The sequence below is a fragment of the Mesoplodon densirostris genome, chromosome 16 (genome assembly GCF_025265405.1).
Source record: "Mesoplodon densirostris isolate mMesDen1 chromosome 16, mMesDen1 primary haplotype, whole genome shotgun sequence".
In the NCBI taxonomy this organism is placed as follows: Eukaryota; Metazoa; Chordata; class Mammalia; order Artiodactyla; family Ziphiidae; genus Mesoplodon; species Mesoplodon densirostris.
Genome location: NC_082676.1, coordinates 27608034 through 27624821, shown reverse-complemented (window position 1 = coordinate 27624821; position 16788 = coordinate 27608034). Strand labels below are relative to the sequence as shown.

At 38.8% G+C, this 16788-nt stretch overlaps 1 protein-coding gene across 1 annotated transcript; it reads left to right on the top strand.

The window, feature by feature from the left end:
- Positions 1-646: 646 nt before the first annotated feature.
- On the top strand, positions 647-3783 carry DEFB128 (defensin beta 128). Its single transcript, XM_060079320.1, has 2 exons — positions 647-695; positions 3548-3783. The coding sequence occupies exons 1-2, from the start codon at positions 647-649 to the stop codon at positions 3781-3783; spliced, it is 285 nt and encodes a 94-aa protein (XP_059935303.1).
- The last annotated feature ends 13005 nt before the right edge of the window (positions 3784-16788 follow it).

Genomic DNA, 16788 nt, shown 5'->3' with positions numbered 1-16788 from the left:
GACACTGTGCTAAAGAGATTTGATCTTTTGAAAGATTTTAATTGTGGAATTGAGCTTTACTGGATGGGTAAGACTTTATGGGAAACTCTGAAATAACATCCATTTATCTAGCCAAACCTAAAAGCAATCTTTCTCTTAGAGGATTTTCTGGAAGTCTCATACATTAAAAAAATGATTATTGGATGTGCTTATGTGTTTACATGGATTAGTTAATGATTCAATTATTCTTCCAAATGGATTACCTTTGTGAGTGAAAGGTGGCATTAGCTGGATCGGATATTGGAAAAGTAGGAATAAATTAAGACAGTCCCACACAAACCAGGACACATGGCCAACCAACCTTGACCCGAGTGGGCTGATGGCCCAGGTGGAGAAATCATTGTTCCTGCTCTCTGGGAGCTCATATCCTGAGGAAGGAGGAGTAAGTGTGATGTGATCAAATGTTCTGTGATGGTGAACTCCATATTTGGAAATGAAAGTGGGGGTGGACTTGGATTTCCTGTCCTTCCATGTGGGTTAAAATGAGAGCTCAGAACCCTGATAGCAGCCAAAACTCTGTCTCATCTTGAAAGACTCTGTGACTGTGTGACACAGGTCACTGGACAAAGAAATTCTGCTGCCTGTTTGTCTTGGGAAGTCTGCAAACATGAAGCTGTTTCTGGTTCTCATTATTCTGCTGTTTGAGGTATCCAAAGGTAATGTGTCTAAATTTACCATGAAATTCTAGGAAATATTACTATTCACAGGAATGGGGGAAGGGCCTTCAAGATAATTTTTATTTTTTTAAATATTATTATTATTATTATTATTTTACATCTTTATTGGAGTATAATTGCTTTACAATGGTATGTTAGTTTCTGCTTTACAACAATGTGAATCAGCTATACATATACATATATCCCCATATCTCTTCCCTCTTGCGTCTCCCTCCCATCCTCCCTATCCCACCGCCCTAAGTGGTCACAAAGCACCAAGCTGATCTCCCTGTGCTATGTGGCTGCTTCTCACTAGCTATCTGTTTTACGTTTGGTAGTGTATATGTGTCCATGACACTCTCTCGCTTTGTCACAGCTTAACCTTCAAGATTATTGATATCTTGCTGGTATCATCAAAAGTACTCACTGTCCTCGGACCCTGACCTGAGTCTGTGTCTTAGAAGACAGCATCCAGGGAGGTAAGAAATCAGGGTTGTACTATCAGAAGTCCTCTCCAAAGGCAGGAAGGAATCCATCATCTAGAATTACCTTTACAGTGTTGAACATAGTTTTCACCCAGGAATCTGACCATCTCTTTTTCCATTTTCCAAATTCATTTTCAGCCTACACTACAGCAGTAATGTGAATAGTACAAGCTTTGGAGTCATGTAGATGTGAGGTTAAAATATGTCCTCATCATTGTCTAGTTGTATGAAATGAGTTAATTATTCCCTTTGAAAATCAGTTTTCTCATCTGTCAGGTGAGTATAATGACTCAATTTCATAATGATTTTATTTCCTGTGAGGATTACATGAGCTTACAAATGTGAAGCACCAAATTCATGGTGGGAGCTCTGTCAGTGAGAGTTCCCTTCTTCTTTGCTATTGTAGGAAAGTAGATTGTCTTTTTGTGGTCTTAAAAATATCTTTTTGTAAATAGAGCTGCAGTGAACATTGTGGTACATGACTCTTTTTGAATTATGGCTTTCTTAAGGTATATGCCCAGTAGTGGGATTGCTGTGTCGTATGGCAGTTCTATTTTTAGTTTTTTAAGGAACTTCCATACTGTTCTCCATTGTGGCTGTATCAATTTACATTCTCAACAACAATGCAAGATGGTTACCTTTTTTCCACACCCTCTCCAGCATTTACTGTTCGTAGATTTTTTGATGATGGCCATTCTGACTGGTGTGAGATGATATCTCATTGTAGTTTTGATTTGCATTCCTCTAATGTTCATTGCAGCTCTATTTACAATAGCCAGGACATGGAAGCAACCTAAGTGTCCATTGACAGATGAATGGATAAAGAAGACGTAGCACATATATACAATGGAATATTACTCAGCCATAAAAAGAAATGAAATTGAGTTGTTTGTAGTGAGGTGGATGGACCTAGAGTCTGTCATACAGAGTAAAGTAAGTAAGAAAGAGAAAAACAAATACCGCATGCTAACACATATATATGGAATCTAAAAAAAAAAAAAAAAAAAAAAAAACCTCATGAAGAACCTAGGGGCAAGACAGGAATAAAGACGCAGACCTACTAGAGAATGGACTTGAGGACATGGGGAGGGGGAAGGGTAAGCTGGGACAAAGTGAGAGAGTGGCATGGACATATATACACTACCAAACGTAAAATAGATAGCTAGTGGGAAGCAGCCGCATAGCACAGGGAGACCAGCTCGGTGCTTTGTGACCACCTAGAGGGGTGGGATAGGGAGGGTGGGAGGGAGGGAGACCCAAGAGGGAAGAGATATGGGAACATATGTATATGTATAACTGATTCACTTTGTTATAAAGCAGAAACTAACACACCATTGTAAAGCAATTACACTCCAATAAAGATGTTAAAAAATATATCTTTTTAACCTTCAAAGATGCTCCTTGGTTCTGGAATTTAGAATAGGGAGAACCATGTCTTTTTTCTTCATCTTTATTCTGTGGGCTTGTCCACGTTTGTGTACAAGGGTAAAGAAAGAATTGGAAAAGCAGATTTAGGACCTCAGTGCAATGCTCTGAATAGGTAACATTTTGAATGTCTGGGAAGACAGGCATACATGGAATTGAGTTTGATCCCTGGACAACACATTTATCTGAGATCAAAAGGAGGATGGAAAGAGAGAGAGAGAGAGAGAGGGAAATAGAGAGAGAGAGAGAAGAGATGGAAGAGTCAGGTTGTGAAAAAATCATAGAGGCTGAATGAGGGAAGTTTTCAACAGCAATAAATGCTGAGACCCCTGAGGTATTGGCAAGGGAGTTTTCTGCTGTCCATGTCAGTGAGTGTGAAACCCAATTACACAGTTAACTTTAAACGTTCTATCTGTGATGTTCTTTTTTTTTTTTTTTTTTTTTTTTTTTTTTCCCGGTTCGCGGGCCTCTCACTGCTGTGGCCTCTCCCGTTGTGGAGCACAGGCTCCGGACGCGCAGGCTCAGCGGCCGTGGCTCACGGGCCCAGCCGCTCCGCGGCATGTGGGATCTTCCTGGACCGGGGCACAAACCCGTGTCCCCTGCATCGGCAGGCGGGCTCTCAACCACTGCGTCACCAGGGAAGCCCTGTGATGTTCTTTTAAAAGTTAATTTGGCTTTGAATTGTGCCATGGTGACAAGTTGGTACTCTCTGGGGACACTAGACTGTGGTAGGGCTGACAGGATGTTGACTTTGGATATTGGGTAGGAACCTGGGGTTTTGGATGTCTTAATTTGGGATGATTTTCAAGGAGGAGGCTCTGAGTTTTCTCTTAGCATAAGGTTCACTTTGGGACCACAGGAGGTCATAGCTTGTGGGGGAACCACATAGCTTCTTCTCTGCCTTAGGAACTAATCTTGTCCATTGCTGTTTCCTGTGCATAGATGCAGCACGACACAGAAAATGCTTTAGTAACATATCAGGTTACTGCAGGAAGAAATGCAAACTGGGAGAAACATATGAAATAGCATGTGTAAATGGAAAATTATGTTGTATTAATGAAGATGAAAAGAGACAATATCAACAAGTCACAGAGCCACCTGAACCTTCAAGGAAGCCTGATTTGAAGTTGGACTATGCTGTCTTACCCACTGTCACACTTAGCACAATTCCACTATAAACCAAGCACTTGTTCCACTGGTCTCCACTCTTCTTAAACCAAAAGTGCAACCTAATCCAACAGGCAAGGGCAAAAGATTTATCTACTTCTTTTGTGAACTTGATTCTCTACATAATAAAGTCCTATGCTTTTCCCTGGATTTATTTGTTAATGTAGTCACTCATTTTTTAACACTTCAAACATAAATGAATATTTTTCATGTCCAGGCATTATAGTAGCAACATGGGTGATACAGATATGAAGTGAACACGTTAGTAGGGGTGGCAGTTAGCCCCTCCATTTTCTATTTGAGGTAATATTTCATAGTATTTCATGTTACTCCTCTTTTTAACGCAGCTTCTTAGGTCTAAGCAGATCTGAATGTCCTGGCTTTGTGTGTGTGGGAATGAATACAGAGGGTTTGGCTAACAAAAAAGAATTCATTAGGGGAAGGCAAGACATTTGGATATTTTCACAATACTTATTGGGGCAGGTCTAATGGGCAGTGATGACAGCTAGTGATAATTCCAATACATCATTTGAAGCTCATTTAACATGCATGCTTTATCTCCTTTTTTAGTAGCAATTTGAACTAAGTTGTGTCCATTTGACACAATTAGGCAAATATTACTCGTAGGATCTTTGAAAGCATTTCATAGTCTGTTTCAATAGTGTGAAATTTATAAACTTTTAGCTATTCAGATGAATAAGGTCTGGGGTTCTAATGTAAAATATGGTGACTATAGTTGACAATTCTGTATTCTATAATTGAAATTTTCTGAGAGAGTAGAACTTAAGTGTTCTCACCAAAACAAGCAAACACAAACAATTTGTGGTAATGGCTGTATTAATTAATTAGATGTGGGAGATTCTTTTCATAATGTACACATATATCAAATCATCACGTTGCACACTTTAAATACCTTACAATTTTGTAAGTCAATTATACCTCAATAAAGCTGAAATTAAAAAATTAAAGAAATAATGTGAAATTTAAAGCCTTATAAATTGAGAAGGACATATTTAAAAAGTTCTTTGGAACTAGATAAAATTTCAGTAAGTCATGACCGTAAGAAATGCTCTCCAAATGAACAGAACCGAAACTTTTGTGGTGACATCCATTGATGTTCCTTGCTTGAAGTATTTGTCATAAATAACTTTCATGGAGCTAACATTTACTCATCTTGGATAAAGAAATCAACGAGCCTTATCCCTCTATGTGCAGCTCACCATATTGTTTCACTGAGAGAACAGAGAGACAAATATTTAGATGGATATGTTACTATCTTAAGAGCCTACAAGGACCTTCCTTTTAGTAATTGTGGCTTTTGAGAATTCTGGAGAAGTATATAGCAAACAAAGACTGGACTGGATTATAAAATTTTAGAATTTTTTGTTGATTTCAGCACCATGGAAGCTAATACATGACCATATCAACCTAATTCTCAGAGGAGTTTTAAAAAAGGCTTTAAAGAGCCCTTTCTGTATGGCAGCACTTTACAAGCTCCTCTCTTTTTCAGTCTTCCATCACTGTGGATCATCAGAGGCATTTTTAGGGAGGGTCCATTTTGGCACTATAACATGAAGATGGGTCTTGCCCATTGTCTTTATACGTGTTCTCTACTCTGCCTAAGTCCATTGATAGATTAGATACAAGAATCTATTTTGGCTTAAGGTGGTATCATATCAACCAGTGAAATGTCTTCTGAGTTGGGACAGTGGGGTATAATAAACAGAACAGATAATTAAGCCTTGAATTCTATTTTGACAGGATGGATCTACTTTTTTGCTTTGACTTTTGCCCTATTATCCTTCTTGTCTCCTTGCCATACTCATAGGAGAAGTGGATGTGGTTTGTATTGTTAGATGCATTTTTATTTGTCTGCCCTATTTTTATATGCAAAATTAAATTAAAATCCCATGTTTTTGTTATGCTCCCTTTGGTATAGGCTGTATTATGGGTATCTTGTTTTTCTTGGATCTGTCTTATAGCATCCTCTAAAATCTTATTCACAGAACATTTTTATTTATTTATTTATTTATTTTTTGTTTTTGCGGTACGCGGGCCTCTCACTGTTGTGGCCTCTCCCGTTGCGGAGCACAAGCTCCGGACACGCAGGCTCAGCGGCCATGGCTCACGGGCCCAGCCGCTCCGTGGCATGTGGGATCTTCCCGGACCGGGGCACGAACCCGTGTTCCCTGCATCGGCAGGCGGACTCTCAACCACTGTGCCACCAGGGAAGCCCTGCTGTATGTGTTCTTAATCCTTGTCACCTAATCAAGGACTATGCCCTTCTTTTGCCTCATTTCCCTCTTCTACGTTAATCTCTCCCTTTCTACTTGTTCCTCTTAATATTTGCAAACATGCTCTCTTATTTCCCAGCCTTCAAAACAAACCTCAGAAACTTTCCCTTGACTCCATACTGTCCTCTAAGTACTTCTCTATTTCTCTGCTCTTCCTCACAGCTAAACTTCCTAAGAGTTTGGTCTCCAGGTGCTATTTCCACTTCTCATTCACATGTCAACCATGTCACTTCTGTTTCTCCTCTTCCTACCACTCTGAAGATTATCAGGGACACTCATCATGTTAAATGCAATGGAGGCTCCAGCTCCTGCTTTATCTCGCTCAACCTCACAGCAGTATTTGCCTACAAGTGTCCACGTGTTCCTTTAGGAAACGTTTTCCTCACTTGCATAATCTAGTCATACCTGATACAACTGTCTTTGTATACCTTTGGCATTTGCCATTTTCATGCACACCAGCCTGACCTGCACCTGGCAGTATCCTCAAAGCATGGTCGATTGCTTGCAAATCAGTCCTGTATGGGGCAGTCTGGAAATGACAGGGAGTTGTCAGCTCACTCTGGTATCATCTATCAACTACTGGATGGTGGAAAAGTATTCCAGCTCCTCTGACCCTCAAGAAGGATATCTTGGACCTTTATCCTAGCCATACACTAATTGCCAGATTTCCCCATGGGGTCATGCTCTAGTCAATCACAGTGGTAACGAACTGTATAACTCTCTTCTTTTTGGCTGTCTTATTTCCCTAACTTTCCCATTTCCAAACTGATTTGGGGATGTGGGGAGTGCTGAATGCCCTCAACTCATTTATTATACAGTAGTCAAAATTTATCCCAAGGTCTGCTTTTGGGAAAACTAATCTAATTCTCTAGTGTCTCATTCTTCTGTTTTTTTTTGTTTTTTTTTTTTTTGCGGTATGGGGGCCTCTCACTGCTGTTGCCTCTCCCGTTGCGGAGCACACGCAGGCCCAGCGGCCATGGACCACGGGCCCAGCCGCTCTGCAGCACGTGGGATCCTCCCGGACTGGGGCACGAACCCTCGTCTCCTACATTGGCAGGCGGACTCTCAACCACTGCACCACCAGGGAAGCCCTCATTCTCCTGTTTTGCTCTAAGTATCTGGCTATTCCTTCTGAGCCTTCTCCTCCTATCTGAGCTCTCAATATTGACACTCCCCAGAATTTAACTATGGCTCCCTTTTATCTCACATTATTCCAACACTATATGTACTTTATCTATAACTGTAGTTTTAAATACTATCCATAGCAATGATTCCACAATTTACATCTACAGTCCAAACTTGTCTACTGAGTTGCTACAGCTATATCTTACTGCCCTCTGGACATCTGAGGTATATTGTGTTATATACCCCAAAACAAGTACTTGTAACCACCTTTTTCTCTTCCCTCCAAATCGTGTTCTTTCCTCTGTTTACTATTCTATGAATAGCAAGTATCACGAATCTCCCCTATATCAGCTCAGAAATGTACTAATGTACTTGGATTTCTCCACCCTCCGCTGACCTTATAGCCAAACAATCGATGTCTTTAATCTGTTCTTTTCTTTGCAACTCTCACAGCCCTAGTTCCAGCCATCCTCATGTTTTACTTGGCCAAACCTTCTAATGTGTCTCCCAGATTCTATTCTTCCTTTTCCCTTATCTAATTTCCATGTGAAATCCTAGCTAACTGTCTAAAATATGAAGTAAATTAACTCACATGATGGTTTGAAATAAATAAAAATGCTTAATAATGGCCAAATTGACTAGGCAACGGCATGGTTACTTCAAGCTCATTTTATCTCGTGCTCCTTTGTTCTTTGCACATTGTACTTCAGACTCTTCAGCCTTCTCTTAAAACCTTAAAGACACTATGCTGTTTCTCCACATGGGACTGAGCATTTGATGGTCCTTTCCTGAAATAATCTTTGCCTCCTGTGTATCCTGTAGCCTCCTTTCATCCTTCGTGCCTTGCCGTGGCTTAACTATTAGCTTTACATATGTCTATCCTCTCTGTCTCATTTTCTTCCTCCTCCTCCCCCTCTTTCCTTCTTCTCCGGTCTTTCTCTTGCCCACTCCCCTCTCCTTCTCTCTCTCCTCTCCCCACCACCAGCAATTTCCTTGATGGCACATGTCACAGTTTTTAATATATAGTTTTAGTTTTCTTCTTTGTCTCTCCAAATGGCTTGTGGTATTTGTTATCATATTACTTTAGATGGCAATAGCAGTAGTTGTCAAACTTTGGAATTAATGTTTGTTGTCCTGTGGCTAGAATTTAAACATTGACTGCTTGTTTAACCCTGCAGCTGGATGGTTTATTGAAAGATGCTGGAAGAATGATGTAGGACACTGCAGAAAACGATGTTTACATCTCGAAAGGTACAAACTTCTTTGTATGAACAAGCTGTCATGCTGCATTCCCCTAAGCAGTGACCATCCATACATTCAATGGCCAATACATCCCACATTCGGTGAAGATGTAACTGTTGGATTTGGTACTCAAGATGGTTTTCCTTTTTCTCCCATATCTGGGTTGAATGATGAGGTAAAAATTAAAACAACTAAGACTCAAGAAACCACAGTAACTGGGACGACTGCTTCCGAGAGAGATTCTCCCTAGACTTTGACAACTATTCCTGAGAGCGTTGAGGGTACAACATTTTCTCATGAGCCTGAGACAGCAGATCTATATAAGCATTGGGACTAATATCCAGGGAGCCAGTTCTACAGATGTTATTTCACCGGGGACAGTTCAATCGAGAACTGGATGACATAGAGGTGGACATAATGCTACTGCCAAGGCAAGAACCGAGAGAGTTACCTCACAATTAGAAATGTATAAAGAGAAGTGTATAGAAGATATAGGGATTCTTTATTTTGGGCTTAAATTCTTTCTTTGTTTTCCTCTGATATACTAATATATATGTGCTAATATTTGGCCTCAGGTGATATTTGTGTGTGTATTTTTCCATAATAAACAAACAAATGCATAAACAAATACCACAGTTTGGTGTTGCCTGTATAGTTGAGACTGAAATTTTGATTTTAGTAATACCTGAAACACTACTATCATATATGGAAGAACCCTACTTGAGAATGGACTTGAGGATATGGGGAGGGAGAAGGGTAAGCTGTGACAAAGTGAGATATACACTACCAAGCGTAAGGTAGATAGCTAGTGGGAAGCAGCCGCATAGCACAGGGGGAGATCAGCTCAGTGCTTTGTGACTGACTGGAGGGGTGGGATAGGGAGGGTGGGAGGGAGGGAGACCCAAGAGGGACGGGATATGGGAACAGATGTATATGTATAACTGGTTCACTTTAAAAAAAAAAAAAAGTTCCAGACAAGTCCTCCCTTTCCTGTCCCTCTGTCCTCACTGACATTTATTGTAAGTGCTGACTTTAAATCCCTGTTTGTATCATGAGGTCAAATTTTGTTTAATACTTCAACCCGAAACAAACCCAGTTTTAGTTAGAAACTACCTCATTCACCACAAACACTGATTTAACTAGACAGAGGTGCACATGGGACTTGCCTTAAGAGTACATCATATTAAATTAAGAGCTACATCACAAACTCTACTTATCTTTCCAATGCTCTTTCCACTCAAAGGTCTACTCAAAACTTCCAACTATGGTGGTCTCATTGCGTGCCTCTCCAGATGTTCATTTTGTCCACAAATACTAGTTGTGTGTAGGAGGTCTATACTTTGTCTGCCTCTGTGCATGTGAGTGCTGTTTGCACAGCAACTGGTGGATCAGCGACTTTACTCTCTGATATCACAGAGAAGTAGTTACTCACTCTAAGGTTGACTAATTAATTGTTAATGTGCTGAGCTAAGGCTGGTGTGCTACTGAGAGCCACAGTCCCAGATGCCTAAATGTCTCAGAATCAAGAAGGTTTATTCTCTAATTCTTTTTATTTTCTTAGGGTCAAGCTGCCAGTGACCCTGGCTGTAGATTTGATATTGGCCATCAGGCCACTGACCTTTAAGTAGACCTCATATTCCAATAGTTCTTGGGCCTCTTGTTGGCTGACAAACTATCCTACTTTGCCTGGGACTGAGGGTCTTCCCAGAACATGGAAATTAGAGTGCCAAAACCAAGAAAATCTTTAGCAAACCTGGACAAGGTGATTGACTTCTTTCTAGTGTACCTTGGCCTAAATTGCTCCTCTCCATTTCTTTGTATGGCTGACACCTCGTGACACAGGTCATATGCCAACTCTTCACAGAGGCATTCTTTCACCATAAAGACATCCCTAGGCCATCAGTCTGCCTCAGCCTAGAGTACTCTTCTTGTATACCTTTGCCTTAAATGTCACCTCCTTAGAAATAATCCTTGGCCACAAGACCACTCCTCAAACTACTCTGCATTATTTTCTTCCGATCACTTAAATTCTTTGAAATTATTTTGTAGATTTCTTTGCTCTCCTTCTGAATTATTTTATCATTTGCTTCATATAGCCTGTCATCACTACTATAATGTACACAGAGTCCTTACACTGTGGTCCTGTTCATGGCTGCCGTCCCAAGCTGCTAGACCAGTGCATTGCACATGGTGGATGCTCAATAAAAATTTTTGCACTTGTTCATGAAATCATCTCAATCAATATGAGAAGATCTGACAATATAAAGTAGTAATCTTCAAACTGGAATACTGGTTACAACATTTTTCCCCAAGATATGCATGTTGATAATCTAAGGGAAATATTTTTTGACCCTCAATTTTTTAATATCTTGTGATACTCACAGAGCATTTTTTTTTAATTCGGTTATAGTTGCTTTACAGTGTTGTGTTAGGTTCTGCTGTAAACCGAAGTGAATCAGCTATATGTATACATATATACCCCCTTTTTTGGATTTCCTTCCCATTTAGATCACCACAGAGCATCGAGACTAGTTCCCTGTGCTATGTAGCAGGTTCTCTTTAGTTATCTGTTTTATACATAGTAGTGTATGTATGTCAATCCCAATCTCCCAATTCATCCCAACCACCCCCTTTTCCCTGTTGGTGTTCATATGTTTGTTTTCTACATCTGTGTCTCTATTACTGATTTGCAAATAAATTCATCTGTACCATTTGTCTAGATTCCACATATAAGCATTAATATATGATATTTGTTTTTCTCCTTCTGACTTACATTACTCTGTATGACAGTCTCTACGTCCATCCACATCTCTAGAGATGACTCCATTTTGTTCTTTTTTATGGCTGAGTAATATTTCATTGTATATATGTACCACATCTTTATCCATTCATCTATCGGTGGACATTTATGTTGCTTCCATATCACTTAACAGGTTCTTCTATCTCCACTTTGTAAATTTTTGATCTTTAACTTTGAAAGAAAACTTACCTCTCACCTCTTCTTTTTCTGCCAATCATGGATTGCTCAGAGTGGAAAAACGTCCACGTGTCAAACCAGTCGATAATTGAAAGATTGGTGCTGGTATTCAGAAAGTAAGTAATCATAGACTTTGGATAACAAATCCTTTAGAAATTCAAGTGACTTTCCATTTTTCATTTACCATAGCAATAACAGCAGGGCAAATCACCTGGTGGGTGATAGATCTTTGTAAATAAAATTTAGTGATAGCTTACTGTGGGATTTTGGGCATACAAATTGTAAGGACTTAAAAGAACTGTGTTCTCTCTCTCTCTCTCTGCCCATGTATCTATCATTTCTCTATCTGCCACTTAATCTTTAAACTTTCACATTTCCCTTTTCATGTGAATAAGATGTCTCAGTGATTACATTTTTAAAAATAAAAACTGGGAAGAAATTTGGTACTGACTCTCATCTCATCAGTAAAAAATAATATTCATCTACCTACACATAAATTAATTGAGAGAAAGCAATATGTATTTACTAAGAGGATGAATTTGTAGCACAACAAAAAGTTATTCTTCATTAATAAATATTTTTCAGATTTTACAATACATTTATGTGGTTTTAATCAATTTTGTTCCAAATATTGCAATAATGATTCAGTCTTGAATATGCTGTTAAATATTTAGAACCTTATATTTACACAGATTTCACAATAAAAATTACAATATATATCCACATTTTTGCAGAGAAATATGATAGAATTATCAACAGTAGACTTTCAAAGACTAAAATATATTACATTAAGGTCTAATTTTATGGATATGTTGGAATAAAAACAAACAGCTGGAATAAAAGTTTAAAGAGAAAAAATGATGTAATATTACTAATTGTTAAGGAAATGATTCTTTGCATATTTATTAAATAGATTACTGTCAATAACAAATTCTATGCATTCAGATTGAATTGAAAATTTAAATTGTAATTTTTTACGTGTCAATTTTTATAACACACCAGTAATCACATCATCTTATTATATAAATTTATGATGAAATATTTTATATCTCAATTTTAAATTGTGTTAGAAAAAACACACCCCCAAAATCCAAAAAATTCAAAAAAGTTAGGCTTCAAACATTATCTGGTTCGGACTGATGACTGTTTTTCCAATACTCTGATCATTATGTTTTTAAAAAAAATTCCTGTATATTCCGTTTCCATGATTATAGGTTTCACCATCATGCAGCATGATAGATTTTGCTTTCTTTTTTAAAATTATTTTTTAATAAATTTTTATTATTCCTATGTGAACTGCTAATTTTTAATCAAAAGCTCAGACAGAAGACACTTGTTCAGGACCACATGGTTATAAAGGACAAGACAGAGAACAGAAGAAAAGGGAAAGCACAGGGAGGAAGAGCACAGATGAAATTAAACAGATGTGACTTTGACTTTCAAGTCTACCACTTAGAAGTGACCTAATTTTGGGTGAATTACACACCTACCTGAGCCTCAGTTTTCTCATCTCTAAAGCTGGAACAGTATCTACTTTTCAGGGGTCTTGTGAGGATTCATAGTTGTTCTTTTTCTTTTACTGGGGTATTGTTGTTTCACAATGTTCTGTTTGTTTCTACTGTACGGTGAAGTGGAGTTCCCTGTGCTATACAGCAGGTTCTCATTAGTTATCTATTTTATACATATTAGCGTATATATGTCAATCTCAATCTCCCAATTCATCCCACCCCCACCTTTCCCACCTTGGTGTCCATATGTTTGTTCTCTACGTCTGTGTCTCTATTTCTGCCTAGCAAACAGGTTCATCTGTACCATTTTTTTAGACTCCACATATATAAGTTAATTTATGATATTTATTTTCCTCTTTCTGACTTACTTCACTCTGTATGACAGTCACTAGGTCCATCCATGTCTCTATAAATGACCCAGTTTTGTTCCTTTTTATGGCTGAGTAATATTCCATTGAATATAGTGGTATCTGTACCATGTCTTCTTTATCCATTTGTCTGTCAGTGGGCATTTAAGTTGCTTCCATGACCTGGCTGTTGTAAATAGTGCTGCAATGAACACTGGGGTGAATGTGTATGTTTGAATTATGGTTCTCTCTGGGTATATGCCCAGGAGTGGGGTTGCTGTGTCATATGGTAAATCTATTTTAATTTTTTTTTGCTTTAGTATTTTTATTTATTTATTTTAATTTTTTTTATTAGTTTCTGCTTTATAACAAAGTGAATCAGTCATACATATACATCTGTTCCCCCATCCCTTCCCTCTTGCGTCTCCCTCCCTCTCACCCTCCCTATCCCACCCCTCCAGTCAGTCACAAAGCACCGAGCTGATCTCCCTGTGCTATGCGGCTGCTTCCCACTAGCTATCTACCTTACGTTTGGTACTGTATATATGTCCATGCCTCTCTTTCGCTTTGTCACAGCTTACCCTTCCCCCTCCCCATATCCTCAAGTCCATTCTCAAGTAGGTCTGTGTCTTTATTCCTGTTTTACCCCTAGGTTCTTCATGACATTTTTTCCCCTTAAATTCCATATATATGTGTTAGCATACGGTATTTGTCTCTCTCTTTCTGACTTACTTCACTCTGTATGACAGACTCTAGGTCTATCCACCTCATTACAAATAGCTCAGTTTCGTTTCTTTTTATGGCTGAGTAATATTCCATTGTATGTATGTGCCACATCTTCTTTATCCATTCATCCGATGATGGACACTTAGGTTGTTTCCATCTCCGGGCTATTGTGAATAGAGCTGCAGTGAACATTTTGGTACATGTATCTTTTCGAATTATGGTTCTCTCTGGGTATATGCCCAGTAGTGGGGTTGCTGTGTCATATGGTAAATCTATTTAAATTTTTTTTTGCTTTAGTATTTTTAATCAAAAATAACATTCATTGTTTTTCATTATTATAGCAATAATTCATGTTTGTTTGTTTTCTAACATATTTATTGGAGTATAATTTCTTTACAGTGGTGTGTTACTTTCTGCTTTATAACAAAGTGAATCAGCTATACATATACATATATTCCCATACGTCCTCCCTCTTGCTTCTCCCTCCCATGCTCCCTATCCTACCTCTCTAGGTGGTCACAAAGCACTGAGCTGATCTCCCTGTGCTATGCAGCTGCTTCCCACTAACTATCTATTTTACATTTGGGAGTGTATATAAGTCCATGCCACTCTCTCACTTTGTCCCAGCTTACCCTTCTCCCTCCCCATGTCCTCAAGTCCATTCTCTACGTCTGTGTCTTTATTCCTGTCCTGCCCCTAGGTTCTTCAGAACCTTTGTTTTTTAATTCCATATATATATGTGTTAGCATACTGTATTTATTTTTCTCTTTCTGACTTACTTCACTCTGTATGGCAGTCTCCAGGTCCATCCACCTCACTACAAATAACTCAATTTTGTTTCCTTTTATGGCTGAGTAATATTACATTGTATATATGTGCCACATCTGCTTTATCCATTCATCTATCGATGGACACTTAGGTTTCTTCCATGTCCTGCCTATTGTAAATAGTGCTGCAATGAACATTGAGGTACATGACACTTTTTGAATTATGGTTTTCTCAGGGTATATGCCCAGTTGTGGGATTGCTGGGTCGTATGGTAGTTCTATTTTTAGCTTTTTAAGGAACCTCCATACTGTTCTCCATAGTGGCTGTATCAATTTACATTCCAACGAACAGTGCAAGAGGTTCCCCTTTTCTCCACACCCTCTCCAGCATTTATTGTTTACAGATATTTTGATGATGGCCATCCTGACCGGTGTGAGGTGATACCTCATTGTAGTTTTGATCTGCATTTCTCTAATAATTAGTGATGTTGAGCATCTTTTCATGTGTCTCTTGACCATCTGTATGTCTTCTTTGGAGAAATGTCTATTTAGGTCTTCCACCCAGTTTTTTTGTGTGTGTGTGTGGTACGCGGGCCTCTCACTGTTGTGGCCTCTCCCGTTGCGGAGCAAAGGCTCCAGACACGCAGGCTCAGCGGCCATGGCTTACGGGCCCAGCTGCTCCGCGGCATGTGGGATCTTCCCGGACCGGGGCACGAATCCATGTCCCCTGCATCGGCAGGCGGACTCTCAACCACTGTTCCACCAGGGAAGCCCTTCCACCCAGTTTTTGATTGGGTTGTTTGTTTGTTTGTTTTGATATTGAACTGCATGAGCTGCGTGTAAATTTTGGAGATTAATCCTTTGTCCATTGATTCATTTGCAAATATCTTCTCCCATTCTGAGGGTTGTCTTTTCGTCTTGTTTATGGTTTCCTTTACTGTGCAAAAGCTTTTAAGTTTCATTAGCTCCCATTTGTTCATTTTTGTTTTTATTTCCACTTCTCTAGGAGGTGGGTCAAAAAAGATCATGCTGTGATTTATGTCAAAGAGTGTTCTAACTATGTTTTCCTCTAAGAATTTTATAGTGTCCACTGTCACATTTAGGTCTTTGATTCATTTTGAGTTTATTTTTGTGTATGTGTTAGGGGGTGTTCTAATTTCATTCTTTTACATGTAGCTGTCCAGTTTTCCCAGCACCACTTATTGAAGAGGCTGTCTTTTCTCCACTGTATATTCTTGCCTCGTTTATCAAAGATAAGGTGACCAAATATGCGTGGGTTAAGCTCTGAGCTTTCTATCCTGTTCCATTTATCTATATTTCTGTTTTTGTGCCAGGACCATACTGTCTTGATTACTGTAGCTTTGTAGTATAGTTTGAAGTCAGGGAGCCTGATTCCTCCAGCTCCATATTTTGTTCTCAAGATTGCTTTGGCTATTTGGGGTCTTTTGTGTTTCCATACAAATTGTGACATTTTTTGTTCTAGTTCTGTGTAAAATGCCTGTTGTAGTTTGATAGGGATTGCATTGAACCTGTTGTTTGCTTTGGGTAGTAGAGTCATTTTCACAATGCTGATTCTACCAATCCAAGAACATCGTATATCTCTCCATCTGTTTGTATCATCATTAATTTCTTTCATCAGTGTCTTATAATTTTCTGCATACAGGTCTTTTGTCTCCTCAGGTAGGTTTATTCCTAGATATTTTATTCTTTTTGCTGCAATGGTAAATGGGAGCGTTTTCTTAATTTCACTTTCAGATTTTTCATCATTAGTGTATAGGAATGCCAGAGATTTCTGTGCATTAATTTTGTATCCTGCTACTTTACCAAGTTCATTGATTAGCTCTAGTAGTTTTCTGGTAGCATCTTTAGGATTCTCTATGTATAGTATCATGTCATCTGCAAACAGTGACAACTTTACTTCTTCTTTTCTGATTTGGATTCCTTTTATTTCTTTTTCTTCTCTGATTGCTAAGGCTAAAACTTCTAAAACTATGTTGAATAATAGTGGTGCGAGTGGACAACCTTGTCTT

Excerpts from the sequence above, each read along its gene's own strand:
- DEFB128 (XM_060079320.1), top strand. The coding sequence starts at position 647 with ATGAAGCTGTTTCTGGTTCTCATTATTCTGCTGTTTGAGGTATCCAAA. Across the intron at positions 696-3,547 it reads GCTGTTTGAGGTATCCAAAG|ATGCAGCACGACACAGAAAA; the intron begins GTAATGTGTCTA and ends TCCTGTGCATAG.